The sequence below is a fragment of the Dioscorea cayenensis genome, chromosome 5, assembly GCF_009730915.1.
Source record: "Dioscorea cayenensis subsp. rotundata cultivar TDr96_F1 chromosome 5, TDr96_F1_v2_PseudoChromosome.rev07_lg8_w22 25.fasta, whole genome shotgun sequence".
Classification (NCBI taxonomy): domain Eukaryota; kingdom Viridiplantae; phylum Streptophyta; class Magnoliopsida; order Dioscoreales; family Dioscoreaceae; genus Dioscorea; species Dioscorea cayenensis.
In genome coordinates, this window is record NC_052475.1 from 28,019,032 (window position 1) to 28,042,214 (window position 23,183).

Sequence of the window (23,183 nt, forward strand, 5' to 3'; positions counted from 1 at the left end):
ATTTGTTTTTGCATCAGGTTTATATTTAATTGAAATTTATTTAACTTTAATTAGATATAATGATTTTTATGCTATTTATTCTTTACTTTTCCATTAATTCTTTTTTTTTTTTCATCCCCTCTAAAGATAATGAATAATTTATACGTATTGAATTCAACTTAAATTATGGCGTTAAATAAAGCATGCTCTATATTGATTGATGTCCTATGTGTAATTAATTAATAGAGTCATTTAAAAGTTATATGATCAATGGCGGTGTGTATATGGAAATTAGATGTTGGAATTTAATATTTACTAAAATTATTAAAATTAATTTCAACAATAAAAATTATAGTAGTATTTATCTAGAGATACAAAACATGATATAGTTGAAATCGTTGAATCTATTTGAAATACAAGTTTGATCTAGTGGATTGAAAATTTTTATCTCAGGGTGCTTTTGATTTGTGGAATGAGAATGAAAGAAAGGGGATTAGGGTGAATGATATTAAAAAGAAGGGAAATGGGAGGAATGAGAATAGTAATAAACCTGTGTTTGGTTGGAAGGAATGCGATTGAGGAATCGAAAAAAAGTATGAAAGAGAAATGTGATAAATTTACTTTGATATCTTTTACTATAAGGCTATGTTTGATTGTCAACATGGAAAATGGTTGGAAAAGAATATTTTTTCATGGAAAAATTTTACATGAAAAATGAAAAAATAGTCGTTTTATTGGCATTATTTTTTTAACTAGAAAATAAAAAAAATTCTATGAAAAATTCAAATTTTGTTGTTTGATTGCTCTTATTTTTCATGGAAGAAAAAACCTCATTTATTGTTTGATTGCATCAATTTTCCCTAGAAAAAGTCACATTTTCCATGGAAATTTTTTTAGAAGTTATTAAAAATTATAAACAGCGCTACGTGGAATTGAATCTTACCATCAACACGTCACGGGATATGTTCACTGATCTAGATAAACTTATTTAAAATATTATCAAGTTATATAATTTATCTTTTTTTTTAATTTTAAAAAAAAATGAAAAACCTTTTTTTTAAATTTTAAAAGAAAAGTTATTTTAAAATTATAAAGAGCGTTATGCGGAATTGAATTTTACCATCAAAATGCCGCGGGATATGTTCAATGATCTGGATAAATTTATTTAAAATATTATCAAGTTATATAATTTATTTTTTTAAAAAAAAAATTAAAAGAAAAGGAAAAACTTTTCTTTTAAATTTTCAAAAGAAAAGTTATTTTAAATATTTAAATTCACGTTATTTTTTCACATAGCCCCTTACTTTTTCTCTGGAAAACTTTTCCCAGGGTGGAGATAGGAAAAAATTTCCACTGAGGGAAAATAGGGTCACGTGATAGAGTTTGTGGAAAATTTTTCCATGAAAAATTTTGGCAAACAAACAGCCTATTTAATTGGAATATGACCCATAGAAAATTTTTCCAGGGAAAAAAAGGGCAATCAAACACAGCATAAATGAAAGATATTGTAGAAATTAATGGATTTTGGTTAATTATTGTATTTAAATATTTAAATAAAATAATTAAAATGACAATTTTTATAATTAAATATTTTTAATTAAATAAATCCCTTTAATTATTATCCATTTTAATTACTATATTTAAATATTTAAATATAATAATTTACATAACTATTAACATATTTCAATAATTTACTTTAATTATTTAAAATAAGGGCAAAATTATTATTTTCAACCCAAAGAATGAGACACCCCCAATTTTGAAGGCAATAAGATTCATCTATGATTATTACTTGATGAAATTCCTGTTTATTCTTTTACTTAATACCAAACAAAAACTAACAGTACTGAAAAGTAAAATGATTATTGCAGTAATTATTCCTTTGATCCAAACATACCCTCAATTTAATATTTGTCACTTGAATTATGCATTTGGAAAAAATCATAACCCTCAATTTTTTACATGAGACTTGAATGTCTTACAATCCGTCTATTGCGATAGAGACTCATGTAATCTCTATTTACTTTACTTTTATTTTATTTTATTTGCATCAATTTTTGTTCTAAATAAGGAGCAATCTCTTAAGAAAAAAAGTATATGTTTTATTTATTTATTTATTTATTTTGATAAATTAGCAACAAACACATTTTTATTATTTTGTATTGTGCTTGAGAGATTTGAATTCAAAATCTCTTAAACACAAGCAAGATAGAACACACTAGACTATACCATGGTTCCTTTTTATATCTCTTCTTTGTTTCTTTCTAAAGATAATTAGGATGCTCAAATATTTATCTCATGGTATAATTTATCATAAATTAGTTTTTTATTATGTTGAGATAAAATTATATTTAAAATTTTATGCAACAATCAAACATTAAAAAGTCCTTCTCTTGCTATATATGTACTACTAATGTTTGAGGAAACTTTGAAAACCACTCCACGGCATATTTGGGAAAAGAAAGCCCAACCCAATTACACTGAGAAGCGGGAGGGTTCAGTCAACAAGTCCACAAAACGTTACCCAAGAGTATTTTCCTTCCAACCTTTTAAACTTCCCATGCAGATGCTTGCATGCACACAAAAGCAAGCAACCATCATCCAGTCAGTCTGACCCTCCAGTTTTCATCTCTACATGATATAAATTATAAACTCATGAACACGACGACCATAATAGCAGCAGATAACTTTTACAGTTGCTTCTCTCTGAGCTTCAAAAGTTCAATCAATGACTTCATCCAAAACAAAGATGGAAATTAAAGTAGCATCAGATACCAAGTCCAAGTCCAAGTCCGACTCCAAAGGTGCAGCACTAGCATCATCATATGATTCCCAAATACGTCCACTGCTCGATGCCGTTGACAGGCTCCGTAATCTCAAAGTCATGCAAGAGGGCATACAACTCCCAACCATCGTCGTCGTCGGAGATCAATCCAGCGGAAAATCAAGCGTTCTTGAGTCTCTGGCCGGAATCAGTCTCCCCAGAGGCCAAGGCATTTGCACTCGTGTCCCTCTCATCATGCGCTTGAAGCGTGACAAGTCTGCAGTCAACCCTCAAATGCACCTTGAGTACCAAGACAAGATCATCCAGACAACCGAGTCCGGCATCACAGCCGCCATTAGCAGGGCCACTGACGAGATTGCCGGGAGTGGTAAGGCTATCTCTAACACATCACTTACTTTGGTTGTCAAGAAGACAGATGTTCCTGATCTCACAATGGTGGACTTGCCTGGGATAACTCGCGTTCCCGTGCAAGGCCAGCCTGAGAATATATATGAACAGATCTCTGACATCATCAAGGAGTATATTTCACCTAAGGAGAGCATCATACTGAATGTTCTCTCAGCTGCTGCTGATTTTACCATTTGTGAGTCGATTCAAATGTCTCGTCAGGTTGACCGGAATGGTGAAAGGACACTGGCTGTGGTCACCAAAGTTGATATGGCTCCTGTGGGTCTGTATGAGAAAGTTATGGCTGATGATGTGAAGATTGGGCTTGGATATGTGTGTGTCAGGAACCGTATTGGTGATGAGACTTATGATGAAGCTCGAGTGGAGGAGACCAAGTTGTTTGAAACTCATCCTTTGTTGTCAAAGATTGATAAGTCTATTGTTGGGGTTCCGGTGCTTGCCCAGAAGTTGATGCAGATTCAGGCTGCCAGTATATCCAAGTGCTTGCTTGACATTGTGAAGAAGATCAATGATAAGCTCAGTTTCAATGTGCATGAGCTCGATAACATGCCAAGCAATTTGTCTTGTTAATCACTATATAGAGAGTTTAGATCAATTAGAACAAGTTTCTTATAGAAAACAACTTGTAATTCCCAACCTCTTGATCTTGAAAATTCTCACAAGCCCAAGAAACCAGTAAAACAGTGAAACAGAAGTCAATGTTACAAAAACAATGACATCAGATTGTATATAACTCTGATTCTTCTCAAACTCAATACACAAGAAGTTAAGATCAAGTACAACAACTTTCTTATATAAAGCTTGGATGAAAACTCACTCAAATAAGCAGGAAAATTCATACAAGAAGAGACTTACATGAAAAACACTCATAAAAAAAACCAGAGAGGATAAGAAAAAACATTTTAAACAAAACACTATACATAACTGTTAAAGTTCAGTGACTGTTTCTGAACTGAACCAGCTGAGTCACAATGCAACGTGTCTAGCCCAAGTTAACTCCACCGCTTGACCTGATCTGCCTCAAACTAATGCACTTTCCTTGATCTTCAGATCACAGCCGTTCACTATAAACACAATCCATGGCTTCTTCCACTGCCTAGAACTTAAACCTCCATCCTTGATTGATTCAATCTGGACCACACGATCTCAGAACCAAATGCTGGACTCTTGCTGCCTCGAACTTATGCAATATCACTGATCAAACAAATCCTCACCATCCGTTTCTTTCCTCCGATCTTCCAACTGCTTTAACTAACATTCAAATGGATGAAATGACTCAGCTACCCTTCTGCTTTAAACTAATTCCACCAGAACACTGAATTACAGCAACCTTGCTTCTCTGCTTCATCATTTCTGAAATTCACTCAACTTCAATCAATTCTAACAAATTTGTCTAATGTGGCTGATGCTATGAGGGCTTTCATGAAGGTTTTGAGCTGTATGAAGGAAACACTGAAGAAGATACTTATACAAAGGGAGTATGATGAATATCCTGATGATTTTAACATGCATGGAGTTGCAAGGATTGTGGAAATGCTGACCCAGTACTCTAAGGAACTCCCATTGAATCAAGTTATGATCAGTGAAGGTGAGTTCTTGATGGAGGAGATTAAAATTCTTGAAGAAGCAAAGGCAATCGGTCTTCCTAACTTCTTGCCTGAGTCCACATTCAAGATACTTCTGAAAAGAAAAATTGATGAAATTTCCCACTTTCCTATTGAATTTGTAAAGAAGGTATGGAATTATATTGAAGACGTGGTAATTAATGTTCTTACAAGGCACTCTGATAATTATCCACAGCTTCAGTCATCCATGACTAGGGCTGCTCAAAATCTGATTGAGAAGATGAAGAAACAGTCATGCCAAGTGGTGCAAGGGATGATTGATATGGAAAGAGTTGGTGCTTACACTTCCAATCCAGACTACATGATGACATGGTGTACATTGATGGAAAAACAAGATCATTTCATGGATTTGCTTCATGATCATTCGAAGCCCTCCATACTCGATCTTGGTAGGTTCGGCAAGGTTAAGGTAGATCATCTCCGGCAGCAACAGAAAGAGATGGCCGAGAAAGCTTTCGATCTGAGAATGAGGATGATCGCATACTGGAGGAGTGTCATACTAAGATTGGTTGATGGACCGGCATTACATATTCTCTACAATATTCAGAAACTGGTGGAAACCGAGATGGATAACGAAATAGTTGATGAGATTGCTGGGCATAGTGGGACTGGTCTGGAGAGGATGCTAGAAGAATCGCCATCAGTTGCAGGGAAGCGTGATAGGCTTCGTAAGAGCATTGAATTGCTAAAGGAATCTAAGCAGGTTGTGGGCAGGATTATGGATCGCATTGCACTTCTTGATGATTAGCTCTATAAATGTTTTTGTTGTTTACTTTTTCTTAATCTATCAGTTGTTTTAGTTTTTGTACTTTTTCTCAATCTATCTTGTTGTCTGCCTCTTTTATTTGTTTAGTTATGAAAACTATCTTTGAGCATGCTACTTGTCAGCAATTACAGTGAACATAATTAAGCAATTTAAAGAAATCATCGTCTAGAATTTGAAATAAAATGGAGTAACATTTATATCTTGATTGAATTAATTACCTTTTCTACAAAGTTGAGCATATTCTTAGCCAATGAAATTCCTTAATTTGGATCGGAACTCATAAAACAGAAGCAACTTGGAAGCTGTCTAAAATGGAGAATATATGTACGTAAAAATTCTTGTTCATGAGGCCATAAGTTTGCATGCCTCTGTTAACCCCTTCATTTGATCCCCATACTGCATGGACCTGTAAAACATGAATTGATTCTTAGTTTACTTTATCCTGTTAAATTTACTTCGTTATTGTTGAATTCTGCAAGATAGTGATGAATTTATTCACAGAAAAAAGCTTGCCTTCCTGCAGAACAGAGAACTCCACCTTCAAGAAAGCAATGGGCTGAAGCAGCTTCAAACTTAGTTTTTGATGAAACAGAGAGAGTGTGACAAAGAAAGAAAAGAGAGAAAGAAAGAGAACGAGAGTTAGTGAAGAAGAACTATGTTGAATATATATTATGTAAACTTGTAGTTCTGTTGTATAGACATAGGTATGTATGTGTGTGAGAGTTTAATTGTGGGCCCCAGGTCAATGGTTGTGGGTGTTGACTAGACATATGTATATTTGTAAAAAGTTACATTTGGTAGTGGGGAGGAGAGCAGAAGAAGTAGCTATGTAGTTGTGTGAAGCTATTGTGTTTGTGAGTTTGTTTCTGCAGATTTTTTATCTTGTTTCTTTGAGCAACAAACTAAAACTTCATTCAATTGTAAATGAACTTGGTAACAATTTGAAGCAACACAGAACTAATACAATTCTGGAAAACCATGTCAACTTACAATGCTGACGTGTAACCAACTACCATGCTGACATGGCATAACAACCAACCAATCTAATTAACAGACTAACTTAACTGTCAATCAATTAACAGACAATGCTGGCATGCATGGACAAAGCTAGAAGCTTTACTGGTGCACGCTTAGCTTATATATTACTCCTCTTTACTGAAATAATGAATATAATCCTTAGGGCATCTCCAACCCAGTGTCAAATGTGACGTTCTGAGTTGGATTTGGCACCCAAAATCTTCAATATTTTGGGCGCCAAAATGAAAATTTGCTATAGTGGCGTGCAGGATATTACGTGTCACTGTAGCAACGTTATTTTAATTTTATTTTTTATTTCTGTTTTAAATTTCAGTTTTGATTTTCAGTTTTTTTAATTTTTTTTAATTTTATTTTAAATTTTGCTTTTAATTTTTTAAATTTATATTTTTTATTTTATTTTTATTTTTGTTTTGATTTTTGGTTTTGATTTTCTGTTTTTAATTTTGTTTTTAATTTTGCTTTTAATTTTTTAAATTTATATTTTTTTTATTTTATTTTTTATTTCTATTTTGATTTTCAGTTTTGATTTTCTATTTTTTATTTCTTTTTAAATTTTAGTTTTGTTTCTTTACAATTTATATTTATAACTTTATAATTTAATTAAATTAATAAGTTATACTTTAATTTTATATTTTTTAATTAATAAAGACATATCAAATTAAAGAAAATAATTTGAGAAGAAACTGTATTTTTGAATACTGAAGCGCTAAATATAGAGTTTTGGGTTGAAAATGACCTTATATAATTTATTGTGCATTATTACCGTGCTTTCTGAAGTTATCAGACTAACCTTCTTGTGCAGTGTCATGTTTCCTTGTTGAATGAGTTTCGTCTGAAAACTAAAAAGTAAAAGTCAATCCAAGTCAGTTAGTTCTTTAACTGTTGATCACCTTATGCATTAATTATTTCTTATAGACGAAGAGCATAAACCATACATGGTGATGGTAGTATTCATTTGTTTTCAATTTTATTAATATATTATGTAATTTACACATGTTTAAACATGTGTTGATGATTATTTTTTTAAAGAAATATGTAGATTAGCGCACCTATAATTGAAAAGATTGTTATTCATTTATCCCTAAATTAAAGATTCAAAGGTTCGATTGATAATATACATACATTTTATATTAATTTTTTATGTTTTGGGTAAAAAATATTTGTAATTATGAATTATAATTATATTTTATGAATCATAATAAACATACATTTTTTTTTTTGAATAAAATAAACATACATTTTGTCGCATTTATTAAAAAAACATTTACCTTTATTTCTATATTTGGTTTTGCTCAACTTTTGTCTTGCCAAATCTATAGATGACTGATCTCATACTACACATATATGGATGTATAGAATATCTTTTCTTTCTATTCCAATGTGGATCGCAAGGATTAGAATTGAATGCATTTTTTTTTTTTTTGACACTAGACTGGTAAGTACCCTATTTAAAACTTTTAGTCATGGATGTAAAATGATGCAAATTACAACCACAAGCTCAACACCATTGTGCTATCCCATTGCATAAATTTTGATCTCGGATCTTCTCGAAACGATAATCTTACATAAAAAAAAATTCAATATCAATAAATCAAAAGGTTGTCCAAACAATCCATAAATTTGATCATGTATGTGCACACATGTTGGTTCAAATAGATAAATATATAATAACTCTTCCAATGTAGATGCATTTTTAAATCCTATATATATTTAACAAAGGGGACAAGTTTCACCCATAAAAAAATTATCAAAAAATAAATCGATACAATAGTGCATTAATTATGGTGCATTAATTACGGTGTGGTTTGTAGGTATTAAGTAACACTTAAGCACTCATAGAAGTCTCACACAAACCAATAAAGAAAAAGCACACAAACAAACACAAGGAGACACACAACGTTGGTAACCCTGGGTTCAGGGCCCACTCGCCTACGTCCCGGGGGCCAAGCCCGGGAGATAAACAATCCACTAAAAAGAGGTAAAAAAATAGATGGGTACAAACACTTGTCACTCACACTCTCAACAATAAAAGATCACTACCCTCTTTGGGATTGTCTAGTGCTCACACACTCTCCTCAAAGAGTCACTCAAGAGTCACACCTACAATCTACGAGCAAGGTAGCTTATATAGACGCCTCAACGTCCCAAATATAGCACATACCTCTTTTTAGAATCTCCGCTGCTACTAATTTAAAAACCTGCTAAAAATTAGTCATTGCGAACTCCCGCATGTAACATAAGTTGCAACATGACCGATCAGCGACTTGATCGAGTTACTGTTACGTTGCGGGACGACCTCAAGACCCATCAACCTCCCGGTCGAGGGCTTAGTCCGAGTCGATGCAGCCCAAATCTCCCGATCCCGATCGCCGCAACTAGCCTACCTCCTCGGTTCCTCATCACGCAGTCCCCTCGCAGGGGCGACGTCCCTTGTGCGTCTTCACGAAACTTGCCAAACTTAGTCTTCAATTCACCTAAATTTGGTCTTCAAAGATTCTCCAAACTTGATCTTCAATTCACCCCAGTTTTGGTCCTCAAATCTTGCAGTTAATGAGACTTGATGATTCTCATCGAGGATTGTTCAAATCATATCTTCATTCACACCATGAATAGATCTTTCTTTAATTAAGCTTTCCACCATATTTAGTCTTCAATCAAATCACCCTAAATACTGGTCTCGATATGATCTTGTCTTCGAGTTGTAATGCATTGCAAAAAATAATTCCACCAAGATCTTTAAGATAGCTTCACCACGATCTTCAAGATATTTGACTCCAGTGTTAGAGACTTACTAAAAAATACTCCATCAAGATCTTCAAGATGTCTTTGCAGACTCCAAGTCTCCTCGCTTGTCACCACGCTTTGCCACATCATCAATTATGCTTTGTCGCCTTAGTTGCCACGTCACTTGGTCTAGGTGTCAAATCATGCCAATAAATAGTGCGGTTGCACTAACACAGAGCATTCTCTAAAGTACTTATTATTTGGTTTTTGTTTTTCTTTGTTGATTTATTTCACAACTATCATTGTGTCATTCTGCAATTGATTTCAGTTTCAACTCCGGGAGCACAGCAGCGCCGAAAGGAAAAGCTGGTGTGAGTGGAGCATCAACTTCTTTATTCTTTTTCCTCTTTTCCTTTCTTTTTACTTTCCTGGTGTGAGTGGAGCATCAGCTTCTTTATTCTTTTTCCTCTTTTCCTTTCTTTTTATCTCCAGTCTCTTAGTTACTTGAGTTAATGAGTCTTCGGACTAGTTATCAATTATATAAAGCAGGTAGATTTATTCTTCTGCTTGAACTATAATTCTAATGAAAAGTTTATGTGAAGGGCATCTAATAAAGAATAAGTGATTTGGAGAGTTGATTTTAAGCATCACTTAAATTGGAAATAGATAAAATAGCAGAATATGATTCTTGTTTAGATGGGAGAGCTGAATATGATATAAAGTTATCTTTCAAATCAGCCCTTATCTACGGTGTTTTGTTCTATTTTGTTTTAAATGTGGATAAATCTTGTTTATTACAATAAAGTATTTTTTAGTTTTTTTTTTTTTGGAATTTGTGTAATTTCTACCTGTATTTTTTTTTTATTTTAATCTAAATCGAGTTTCACTCAGAGTATTAAATTTTTTTTAGAAGTTATAAAAAATTTTTAGAAGTCACACAATTTTTTTTTAGAGTTTTTTTTTTCTATTCCAGTACCCCGAATAAAAGAAATATTTACTTTTATCTTCATTAATCCTCTCCACCCTTTATTTTACTGTACCTCCTAAATCCTTTATCAAAATCTGGACGCTATGAAGCATCATAAAAGGGGAAAATTCCGGCCTCAGCAATTGAAATTGGACCTCCCATTAAATCAGACACAGGTTTAGAAGTGGTTGAATTCGGTCAGGTCCAATTGAAGGGGTCATCTGAATCTGAATACATTTGGTCACAATCATCTTGACTGGGCCGGCTGGAATGTCTAGGTTTGGTTCAGTCATCAGCTGGCTACACCTAACATGATTCTGGTTTGTGTTCAGATCAGCCCATTGGGTCCAGGTGTGCTTGGTTGGGTTGCTTTGATTTAAAGTTGAGTCACCTACGGCGTCAGGAGACTCAGGACTGCGTCCAGCTTGTCTTGAGTTGGACTCTAGCCCAACCTGGGAATCTTTAACTTGAGATGATTGGGCTGGACCAGCAACTACGTCGGGTCGCACCGGATTGCACGTGATTCATTCGCACCCGTCTCACGAGCTGGTTCGGTCGAACCTGGGAGGGTGGCTTGGTCCAATTCACGTGAGGGATCAATTGCAGCATAGGATTGAAGATAACTCGGACGGTCGACACGTGTCCCCATCGAATGTGACTGCATGGCCGACGTGGAGACGTGGGTATCCTCATGCATAAATGGTTGGGTGACGTGTCTGTACGGAGATCAGCGTTTCAGAACACTATCTAAAGCACTTTTTTTTTTCTCCGAGCTTTTGTTTTTTGTTTTAATTAATTCCACCGCAATTTTTGCGTTAGCTTTTTTTTTTAGTCGCTTACTTTGTTGACTACTAGTCTTGAGAGTTGTTGTCAATCACACTAAAGCTGGTACATTAATTGTTCTTGTCGTATGATTCTAGTGAAAAAAGTTAATGAAAAATGAGGGTATATAAATTAAATTAATTTTGACTAGGTGAATTGGAGAGTTGATGAATATACTTTGATTTTTGGCGTTAGTTTAGTTGGAATTTATGATAATAAAAAAAAAAGTAGAACGTACATGATTTCTTTTGGGAGCTGGCGTGCTTAAATGGAGAGCCGAATATGTGATATAATTAACATTAATGAACACTATAGTGCCCCAACACATTTTGTCTGAATAAAACGGTAAATTACAAAATTATTTTAGAGAAAAAAATATGGCACCTAGAGGGATTTTTCATCTTGGATATTTCCAAAGTGGTCATTACCTAATTTATATATATATATAGAAAAAAAAACATCTAAATAAGTACCTAGATTTAAAATCTAAGAACGTTTTAAATTTAAGCTGTTGAATTATCATCCAATTGATTGTTTATATAAACAATATACACTTTTTTACTATTTATAATTACTGTATAATATTGTAGAACGAGGTTTATACTGTTCATAATAATAAGAGCCGTTAGATTACCATCCGATGGCTACTGTAGACATTCCTAGATTTCAAATCTAAGGACGTCCCTAAATGATAGGTCCTCATATATATATATATATATATATAATATGTTTTTGCCTGTGGATTTTATTTCCATGTTCTCTCTTCCCTTGTACTTTCAGTAATTTTTATTTCTATTAATTAGTATTTTGGTTTATTTTTATAAAAAAAATTGATAATATGTGTATGAATAAGAAATTTTGATTTTTTTTTAAAATATTTTAGTATAAATATACACACTGAACTCTGTGCAATTTAAAAAAAAAATATTTAAAAAAAGTATACATGTTTAAATAAAATGTATACATTATTTAAAAATTATTTTGTGGAATATATGGATTGAACGAAATAATCGTATTTTCCAATTGACTGCTTTACCGCTTTACAATATTTTTATTAAAATTGCTAATATGCTTCTTTTCTTGGTTTTCAACAAATTTACGATAGACAATGATCATCTTTTAATGAAGCTTCCCGGAAAAATTAAGCTCTCTCTTAATTTCTTAAGCGCTAAAGTCTCAAATCAGTTCGGAGATCCCGACTCCAATCTTCATGCAGTGAGTAGTTGCTTCTTTTTGTTGGTCCAGGGCGCTCGAGGGACCGGGATGGTGTCTTCCGCCTTCCCGGCTTTTTTTCTCTTCGTTTTTATTTTCTCCGCTCTTGGTTCTTTTTCCTCACTTCACGGTGAGAGGTTTTATCTTCTGTTCCCTGTTACTCTTTCTATTCAATAAAGTTGTGGTTTATCCACATTTATTTCAAAAAAAAAAAATGTATAAGTCAGATATTTTTTAAAATATAATACAAAATAGACAAATAAACAATTTTGATTTTATTAGAGTAACAAGAGATCAAAAGCAAGCAACACACTCAAACATATAAGCGTGGAAGTCTTTACCCGTGCAAACAGGTGGCACTTACAGTGGCTCCCTCTTTGCAAAGCAATGAGGCCCATCTATCTCACAAGGACAAAGCCAGATCATGGAAAAATCTTTAAATTGAGTGCTATGCTAAGCATAATAACAACTTTTCTTTTCTTAGTGAAGAAGTTGCTGAAGAATAACTATAAATTACCAATGACCAAATGATCTATTGGTATTCGGGACACCAATAAAGCTTTTCATTAAGTGGTGAGAGTTCGATTCTTGATTGAGGGCATATTTCTGAAAGATGTAAGCGGTGATTGTGTGTTAATGATTCTAATATCTATGTGTGTGCAGACCCCGCCTCTATTTGCTCCATCTAGATTTGTACATGTCTCTGATGATTTTGCAGAGCTTTCGAGCTGTCTATTCTTCTTGTAAAAACTAACTACAAATCCATGCATAACTGATTCTTCCGTACAAAACATCACAACATCATGTCTCCTTTTTTACATTGCTTCTCTGTTTCGTCCAATAGTTTCATGACTTCATAAATCTTAACGAAGGAGTTGTTGAATACTTCCTCAGCAAGTAAAAGTGTAAAACTAGTAGAAAAGGAGTTTATATATATATATATATATATATAGATCCATGCGCGGACAACATTCTCCAAATACAAAACCATAATACCACCACTTTACTTTTACAGTGGGCTTTAAAAGATCTAAAAGTCTCAAGACCTCATCCCAAACAAAGATGGAGCACATAGAAACATCAGACTGCAAGTGCAACATCAAAGGTGCACCACTAGCAACTTCATACGATGCCCAGATACGTCCACTGCTCGATGCCGTTGACAGGCTCCGGAACCTCAAAGTCATGCAAGAGGGCATACAACTCCCAACCATCGTCGTTGTCGGCGATCAATCCAGCGGCAAATCAAGTGTTCTTGAGTCTCTGGCAGGAATCAGTCTGCCCAGAGGCCAAGGCATTTGCACTCGCGTCCCTCTCATCATGCGCCTGAAGCGTGACAAGTCTGCAATCAACCCTCAAATGCAACTCGAGTACAAAGAGAAGACCATCCAGATAACTGAGTCCGGCATCACAGCCGCCATTAGCAGGGCCACTGACGAGATTGCTGGGAGTGGTAAGGCTATCTCTAACGCACCACTTACTTTGGTTGTCAAGAAGACAGATGTTCCTGATCTCACAATGGTGGACTTGCCTGGGATAACTCGAGTTCCAGTGAAAGGCCAGCCGGAGAATATATATGAACAGATCTCTGACATCATCAAGGAGTATATTTCACCTAAGGAGAGCATCATACTGAATGTTCTCTCAGCTGCTGCTGATTTTACCATTTGTGAATCGATTCAGATGTCTCGCCAGGTTGACCGGAATGGTGAGAGAACACTGGCTGTGGTCACCAAAGTTGATATGGCTCCTGTGGGTCTGCATGAGAAAGTTATGGCTGATGATGTGAAGATTGGGCTTGGATATGTGTGTGTCAGGAACCGTGTTGGTGATGAGACTTATGATGAAGCTCGAGTCGAGGAGAGCAAGTTGTTTGAAACTCATCCTTTGCTGTCAAAGATTGATAAGACTATTGTTGGGGTTCCTACGCTTGCTCAGAAGTTGATGAGGATTCAGGCTGCTAGTATTTCCAAATGCATGCCTGACATTGTGAAGAAGATCAATGAGAAGCTGACTTTCAATGTTAATGAACTGGATAAAATGCCGAGGAACTTGTCTACTGTGTCCGATGCTATGAGGGCTTTCATGAAGGTCTTGATCTCTATGAAGGAAACACTGAAGAAGATACTTATACTAAGGGACTATGATGAGTATCCTGATAACTTGGACATGCATGGAGTTGCTAGGATTGTGGACATGCTGACTGAATACTCTAAGGAACTTCCAGTGAATCAAGTTATGATCAGTGAAGGTGACTTCTTGATGGAGGAGATTATAGTTCTTGAAGAAGCAAAGGCGATCGGTCTTCCTAACTTCTTGCCTGAGTCCACATTCAAGACACTGCTGAAAAGAAAAATTGATGGAATTTCTCATTTTCCAATTGAGTTTGTAAAGAAGGTTTGGAATTATATAGAAAAAGTGGTGATTAAGGTGCTTCTAAAGCACTCTGATAATTATCCACAGCTTCAGTCTTCCATGACAAGGGCTGCTGAAAACCTGATTGAGAAGATGACAAAACTGTCCTGCCAAAGTGTTCAACGGATGATTGATATGGAAAGAGTTGGTGCCTATACTTCCAATCCGGACTACATGGCGACCTGGTGTTTACTGATGGGAAAGCAAGACCATTTCATGGATCTGCTTGATAATTGTTATAAGGGCTCCATACTCGATTTTGATAGGTTTGGCAAGGTTAATGTTGTTCATCTCCGGCAGCAACAGAAAGAGATTGCAGAGAAAGCTTTTGACCTGAGAATGAGGATGATTGCATACTGGAGGAGTGTCGTACTAAGACTGGTTGATGGACCGGCATTGCACATTCTTTACAGTATTCAGAAATTGGTGGAAGTTGAGATGGATGAAGAAATACTCAATGAGATTGCTGGGGATAGTGGGAAAGGTCTGGAGAAGATGCTGGAGGAATCACCATCAGTTGCAAGGAAGCGTGATAGGCTTCGCAAGAGCGTTGAATTACTTGAGGAATCCAAGCAGGTTGTTGCCACTATTATAGATCGCATTGCACTTCTTGATGATTAATTAGTTCTATATATTTCCTTTTTTATTGTATGTCATTTTAGTTGTTTTCTCGCTTAAAATCTATCTTGTCTGGTAATTAATTAATTACTCTGTTTTGCTGTCTACCTTATTACTCTGTTATTGATTAATTTAGATGGGAAATCAAGTTACTTTCTATGTCAAGTACCTTAACCAAAAAAAAAACGAGATTATGAAAACATTACTGTCATTTTTTAATATGCAACTAGTCAGCAAATACAGTCAACATAATCAAGCACTTAAAGGGATCAGCGATGATCTGAAACAACATGTCCTTTTACATCATGACTAAATATCCTACAAATGAAGTTGTGCAGATGTTTGAATATCTTCCTAAAGGAGTTGAAGCATGCTGCATCAAGTCAATGAAATTTCTTTTAGTCAGAACTAAGAAAATACAGAAGCAATTCAGAAGTTGTTTATTTTCAAATTAAGTAAAATTACCCAAACTTTGGAGATATTGGTTGTGCCACAGCCACATCTTGTTGTTGTTGTTGTTGGAGATGGAGGGATATATTTTCATTCATGAGGCTATAAGAAGTATGCATTCCTCTGTTAACACCTTCATTTGATCCCCATGCATAAACCTGTAAACCATAAATCTATATTTAGTTTATCCTGTTAAAAGTACACAATGATTTTTCACCTTGGTTAATTTTTTATATACCTTGTTGTACATTTCCACGTTTTCTTGACTCATTACGTTTACCTTCTTCTTAAGTTCCATGTTTTCTTGCTGAACAAGGTTCACCTGAAAATTAAAAGTTATATTCAAGTCAGTAATTTCTCAAGTCTAGATCACCTTATGCATTTATATATAAAAAAAAGACAGCATCAACCATATATGGTCCTCTTATTTATCAAAAAACCTATATATGGTCATATATTCATTTGTTTTCAATATTTCTATACTTAAAAATTAAAACATAAACTAGTGTTTGTGCTCTGTATTTTGAAAACTACTTGCAACCATAGTTCATGTAATCTACACGTTTGCATATGCCTAGATCACATATGTTTTACATCATGACCAATATTAATTTGCATAGTTTAATTTTTGAACTATTTAAAAATAGTCACTAAGGCGATTAAAAACTATGTTGTCAAAAACTAACGTTTACGATGTATATCACATTAATAGATTTTGATTTTAATTTACAAAATTGAAAAACCAATTAAGTAGCATTTAGTGATGAATCCTATATTGTACTTTGTCGATCCACTATATATATATATATATATATATGTATGTATGTATCAAATATTTCTAATACAACCTTATGATGCAGTTCTTGAATTTCTGACCTCTGAGCTTGACCCTGCAAAGGTTAAAGACTATTAGAACAGAAAATAAATAATAATTATCAAAACAAAGAATGATCAACTAGTTTTATAATTGCAGAGCTACTAGCATCTTCACTCGATCATGACCTTCTCCTTGCGGACATTGTGTAAACTCCTTTCTAGTTGAACCTCTAGATCTTTTAGATCTTTAACACTTAACTGTGAAAGTCGTTCTCCCAACAATTTTCTGCAATAACATCAAAAATTAGCTGAAACTTCTAAAAAAATAATGTGAATTTTTAATTGAACTTTTATGATGTTATTATATTTCCTTGCTCATGAATGTTGAAATGCTTGTACAATCAAATAGAAGAAAATTAATAGCAAACATATTCTTAAAAAATCATGCTTAGCAAGGCTTCAGCATAATGCTAAGATTTAAGGCAATAGTGCAAGATAAAAGATGGTACCGATGAGCTTCATCCAGGCTATGAAGTTGTTGCCTCAGGCTACCTGCCTCCTTTTGCCATATCTAATGAGATGCAATACAAAAGATTCATTCAACTTATGAATTTCCAAATAAGGAGAAATATATGAAAGATTTAAGATCTAATTGTTTGGGTATATTGATCATGAAGTATATAATTTGGCATATATAATTGGTGTTTTTATTTTTCCCATTATGCATAGAAGAAAAGTCAGAAGAAAGTTCACTAGCTAGTACAAGCAATTGATCACTACAACACAGACACACACACACATATATATATATATATATTGTAAGTTGATTAAAAAATCACCACAATCTGTTCAAACATATAGCTGGGGAAAACAAAAAAACATGAATTAGCAATTTTAAACATGCAACTTTAATTACCAGTTAGTTTGTAAATACTTGAAGTAAATGTATGCATATTTTTTTTTTCCTATTATCATTTTTTTTTTTTTTGACGAAATGTGGACAAACCACGTGTGAGGGTATGTGTACTAGCCAGAAATTGACTGTCCAGTATGTACACTCTCAACCAGAAATGAGACACTGCAATTACAACCAAAGACCTATTACCACCACTGCTTTAATCAAGTTTTGAAATCTAAATTTTTGCATCTCACATTCCATCTTCACAATAAGACTAAATATTGCTGGGCTATAAACCCTTCGGTTACTAATAAAATTTACTCCAATTATTTTATTAACATGGCATGGTATACAATAAAACATCAACACTAATAACTTTGTGCCACAATAAGAAAATTCCAAGTAGCATTGGTTTTCTTTTTATTCTTTGAATTGCCATCTATGTAAAACTGATTTCTTTCACTTCCTAAGATACTTCAAAATCCAAAATTTGTTAGCATTAAGCAATGCAATTATTTATTAATGGTACTCCTTTGACTAAGATAATAACATTTTTTTTTTACCTTTATTTCTGAATGCATGTCCAACCCTTGTTTCTGCTCCACTTTTGTCTTGCCAAATCGATCAATAACTGATTTCATACTGAGCATAGAAACGTAAACTCTCATCACTTTCTATTCAAATGTAGATGACTAGGATAAGACTCATAAATGCGTGCAGGTTTCCCTCTAGTTCACCATCTTAATCATTGAAAAAAAATTACAAGGTAAATCTACTTGAATGGCGTTGGTATAGAAACATGATACATGTATTTTTTTAAAAATAAAATAAAATAGATAAACTACAAATTTTATTAAAAAAAAAAAACAGATAGAACCGAGTAGAAAAGAAATGATGCAAGTATTATATATATAGTTTATGAGCACAGTTAAAGAATTTAAAAATAATTTCAAATAGGTTTTCTTTTCTATCTCCCGTAATAATGTGCTATGCATAAACATATATTGAATTCAAGTTCACATATAAGAATAAACAATATTGAACTTGAATACTAGTATTGAATATTAAGTAGATAGACTTAATTATCCAATGCAAAATGCAAATACAGTCATACCCCCAATGCGAAAAATGAAACATATATGTGTCTGCACACAATATTGTTTCAAAGAGAGGAATATATATAATAACTGTTCTAATGTAGATGTAGTTTTGAATCTAAATGAATGTGTTCTAGGGACTTCAATTAGTTTCACAATCAAATTATTTACATAAATAAGATTATAAGCAATAACAAAATAGAATAACTAAATCACGGTCGCAATATTCCGGAAAGTTGATATAAAACTGTAACTCTTTAATCAAAATAATGCTTTCAAATTTTGTATACTAAAAGTTATTAATTTACATTCATATATAGTATCATCATGCTAGCTACAGTTTATTTACACCACATTATAAAAATTCACATAAATCACTTGACCTAAAAAAAAAGTTTGCATAGAACATTTAATTTATCAAGTCATAGCATAAGAGTTTGAGTACATAAATTATATCAACATATTTCATTAGGAATCACAATGAACATCAATAATTATATTTTTATTAATCTCCGAGCCTTCAATATCTTTATTTGTCATTCTCAACTCTCCATCTCCATTTAATTTACTCACACCGTCCATCGCAAATATTTTTGAAAGTGAAATTTAATTATGATATGATTAATGCCTTTTTCCCTTTTGTACTTGGTACTCTCTGTTTCTCTCTTTTTTCTAATAAATTTGTGGTTTATCCATTTTATTCAAAAAAAAAAAAAATGCCTTGACACATAATTTTCAAAATAATGTGAAAATCTTCCTCCTCTTCATTGTAGCAGCCTGACAGACGTCTGATGCATCATAATTGATGATGAATTATATTACAATGTACATTAGAGACACTAATGCCAAATATAACTTTCATAAAATTCTTGCAATTGGTTTGCTCCAAGTTTGAAAAAGGTGGATAAACCACGTTAATAAAATTGCAATATTCCTTATGAGTGCCTGAAAATATATATACATTTTTTTGCATATTATAAACTCCTCCACTTAACTTATTTTTTCAGTAAGGATTTCTCTATATTGGTATTTTGTTGGGTAATTTATTGTAAATGAGCAGGTATTCAGGTTCTTTTTTTTTTTTTTAATAATAGACTGACAAGTTGCCCTTTTTATACTGAATATAAACAAGACAAACAAGATCTGAACCCGAATGCTGATATATATACGATGTATGAGAATAGTATAAGTAATCCCGGGTGAGCAGATATGAACAGATGACGATGAACAAGATCTGTCGTGAGGAATTTGAACCCATGACCTCCTCCTTATACTTTGGTGTCATACCATTCAGGTTCTTAGGATTATATATATATATATATAAATTAGAGGTAATCGAAGCGAAACAGGCATCAAAGCATTGGCATACTTCGGAGCCAGGATGTGTAAATCACTAGTGAGCATAAAATTGCAAAGTGCACCCAAAGCACAGTCATTCGGCTCAGAGCATGACTGTGATTAAAGAGCACCAATGGCTTTAGCAATATTAATTTGCTAAAAGTCCAAAAACACGAAGATACAAGTCCTATAAGTGCCACCAGTCAATAGTACGATTGTACAGTATTTTTTTACCTATAATATAAATCCTGACAGTTAGGTTTTTGAAGAGGACTTTTATTGAAAACTTCATCGGAGGCCAAGGTTTCAAATAGAGATCAAATGAAGCCAATCTAGGATGAGTTGATGCTGCTATATCAGCCCTTTCGGTTCAAAATTGGCGTCAAGAACAACATCAATAAGTGAGTTCTATCATCCACATTAAGAGAAGCTAGCATTGAGGGAGCTTTTTGTATGTATTCATTAATGTCTCAAATCTTGGATGTTGTTTTATAATTATTGTATTATGATAAGCTAAACCTTTAATGGTGCTTTGAATCGATGAATCTTGAGATGAACTTGTAGTTGATTTCCTTTTTCATTATATTGGCTATTTTGAGTTGTTCTTCTAAATCTTCTATGTTTGTTTCATGCTTGTGTTTTGTTTGTGGGAAAGCCGGCTGTAAATACATATTTGATTTGTATGATTAAGATTGAGAATCAATCATATATGATCACAACATAGAGAATAGAGGTTAAGTGCATGCCTAGAGATAGAGTATCGTGTCGAGCTCTCTAAATTAAGGTTAAACCTACAAGAGGGATTCAGTACATAGTCTTTTAATGCAATCGTAGAGCAATTGAGTCGTCGTATATATGGATTAGAAAATAGCCACCTTCAAATAACGGTTAATCTACTGTAGAAGTCTCCACGATTCAAGAATACTTAATATCAAACTAATATATTGCAAGGTAGTCTCAAGGGAATTCGTGTCCCAAGCACCATATTCTTATTCTGATTTTATCCTAAATTCACTATTTCATTGGTTTTTTAGTTTTGAATTTGAGCAAACATCATTCAATGTGTCGGCTAAAAAATAGAGGAAAGATTAGTACTATGAGCGCTGATCCTCGTGAGATCAACTACCCTACATTAAGATACAGTACTTTACTACTTCTATGACTCATATACTTGCAGCTTCGCACTCATAGGAAAGAGCCTATCAATTCCTTTCTGTCATTCAAAGATGTAATTTTATTATTATGTCTATTATGACAAACTACAATATATACATTTCGTTTAGTGATTTAATTTCTTGTTTGCACCAGTCCATTAGCATTCACTAAAATTGATATTTTCTTATTAGGCTTCCAATAAAGCAACAGAAGATTACTTTCATTATGACTATATAGTGCGGAGCACACATATATATCGGTAGGGGACTGTGACCGCCGTACGTTAAGCATTAATATCTTCATTAATTGAATATAATTAGATGCGTATATCCTTAAACACCATTGTATGACAGAGATAACTAAAGAGGCTTCAAAAGCATCAACATGAGCTATATGTAGGTTGGTAGGAAAGTATCACTGCTTTCCATCACTGCCATTAATGAGAATTTATATTTTTGTTTACTCCATGAATAAATTAGATGCTGCTGTCATTCATGATAGGTAGCTCATTTCACTTAGTTGAGTATAGGAAGAAAATTTTGTTATGGGGATTTTGCAGTTAAATCTTTTGGGTCTCTTAATTAAATATGTTTTAGGTAAAGGATGCATGTTCCTTCAATGAACTTAATTAATCTAAAATGATGGAGTGTGAGGATAAAATCAAAGTTACAAATTAAAATGATGGTTCATAATAAGCAAGATCTTGAATCTTTACAAGGAGTGTTATATATTATTCGCAAATCTCATGCTGCATCTTCCTAATTAATTAATGGCTTTGTTGGTGTAACTAAGATGATGTTCATGATTTTACTTTGCATCTGACTCTTAGAAAATGAAAAGAAAAAAAAAAAAATACTTAATTCAAGAACTAGCTAGGTTAACAAGTTGATAACCTGAGATATATATATCTCCAAAAACTAAGTGAACCTGTACTTGTTATGCAACTAATTAAGCTGAAGATCAGTGTAAACTTTTTGTTGAGAATATATAATAATAAGTACAACAAAGAGAAAGATATGAAACATTGAAAGAAGCCCTGTTCACATGAATATATATATGATAGAAAGCTAGAGAATAAGATGAAGGGAGATACTTGGTGTTGGCATAGTCATAGAGCCTGCCAGTGCTGGAGAAGACGATGAGACCGATTTCTGCATCACAAAGGATGGCAAGTTCCTTTGCTTTCTTAAGCAGTCCATTCCTCCTCTTTGAGAATGTTACTTGCCTATTGCTAGAGTCTTCTATCCTTCTTATCTCAATCTTTCCCCTTCCCATCTTCTACTCTGTGTTTTTACACAAATCAATGGATCCAGTAGCTAGATCTGTTAGGAAGAACAAGAACAAGAACAAATATATATGAATGGTAACTATTGGTGATGAAATGACAGGTGTTATTCGAGGAGAGGCTATGAATGAATGAAGATAAATAAGTGATGGGACTTGTAATAGAATCTGAAAACAACCCTTTATTTTTGGGTGGTTTTGTAGGAAAAGCTAAAGAGAGTTGTTGGTCTTCCTGTTGTAGTTTATGAATATTGTTGCAAGTTTCAAAAGCGCCACCAGTGCAATGGATCTCCGACGCGTATTACAATGAAAACATATATATATATATATATATATTATGTATATATATGGCTCGCTTGCCCAGGCGTGGTCAAGAAGAAACCTAGGTTTGAAAGGATTTTGGGGTCCAACGGACCTATCAGTTTCTCAATTATCACCTCTTCAATAATGGATAATTTATTGGGGTTACTTTTGCCCTGGTTTGCCATGTAGTATATCTCACATTATTACACCAGGATCTAACAAATGGGAGCATATTTAGTAAACACTGTTAGGATCTAACAAATGGGAGCATATTTAGTAAACACTGTTAGTGTTTGGGAATAAACCTTGGATAAAAGATTTTTTTTTTCAGGGTTATTTATGGATAAATTGTCAAATTAAACCACAATTTGAAAATGTTGATAGGTACAAGAATAGTTCTTCAAATCAACCTAAATATTTGTAGATAAGCTGATATAATTTTTTTAAGGCGATAAGTGTCCCTCATAAAAAATTGTTAAAATG

At 33.5% G+C, this 23,183-nt stretch overlaps 3 protein-coding genes across 3 annotated transcripts; 2 read left to right on the forward strand and 1 right to left on the reverse strand.

Moving 5' to 3' along the window:
• Positions 1–2,728: 2,728 nt before the first annotated feature.
• Positions 2,729–5,545, forward strand: LOC120260206 (dynamin-related protein 4C-like). The gene is made up of 2 exons (XM_039267646.1): positions 2,729–3,723; positions 4,555–5,545. The coding sequence occupies exons 1-2, from the start codon at positions 2,729–2,731 to the stop codon at positions 5,543–5,545; spliced, it is 1,986 nt and encodes a 661-aa protein (XP_039123580.1).
• A 7,744-nt stretch (positions 5,546–13,289) lies between these two features.
• On the forward strand, positions 13,290–15,466 carry LOC120261360 (dynamin-related protein 4C-like). Its single transcript, XM_039269225.1, has one exon. It carries the CDS (start codon positions 13,389–13,391, stop codon positions 15,360–15,362), a length of 1,974 nt encoding a protein of 657 aa, XP_039125159.1. The 5' UTR covers positions 13,290–13,388; the 3' UTR covers positions 15,363–15,466.
• Positions 15,467–15,553: 87 nt separating this feature from the next.
• LOC120261361 (MADS-box transcription factor 23-like) lies at positions 15,554–22,471 on the reverse strand. The gene is made up of 8 exons (XM_039269226.1): positions 22,207–22,471; positions 18,087–18,165; positions 17,135–17,196; positions 16,812–16,911; positions 16,658–16,699; positions 16,048–16,131; positions 15,825–15,967; positions 15,554–15,732 (listed from the first exon to the last, which is right to left on the reverse strand). The coding sequence occupies exons 1-8, from the start codon at positions 22,386–22,388 to the stop codon at positions 15,714–15,716; spliced, it is 711 nt and encodes a 236-aa protein (XP_039125160.1). The 5' UTR covers positions 22,389–22,471; the 3' UTR covers positions 15,554–15,713.
• Between the last annotated feature and the right edge of the window lie 712 nt (positions 22,472–23,183).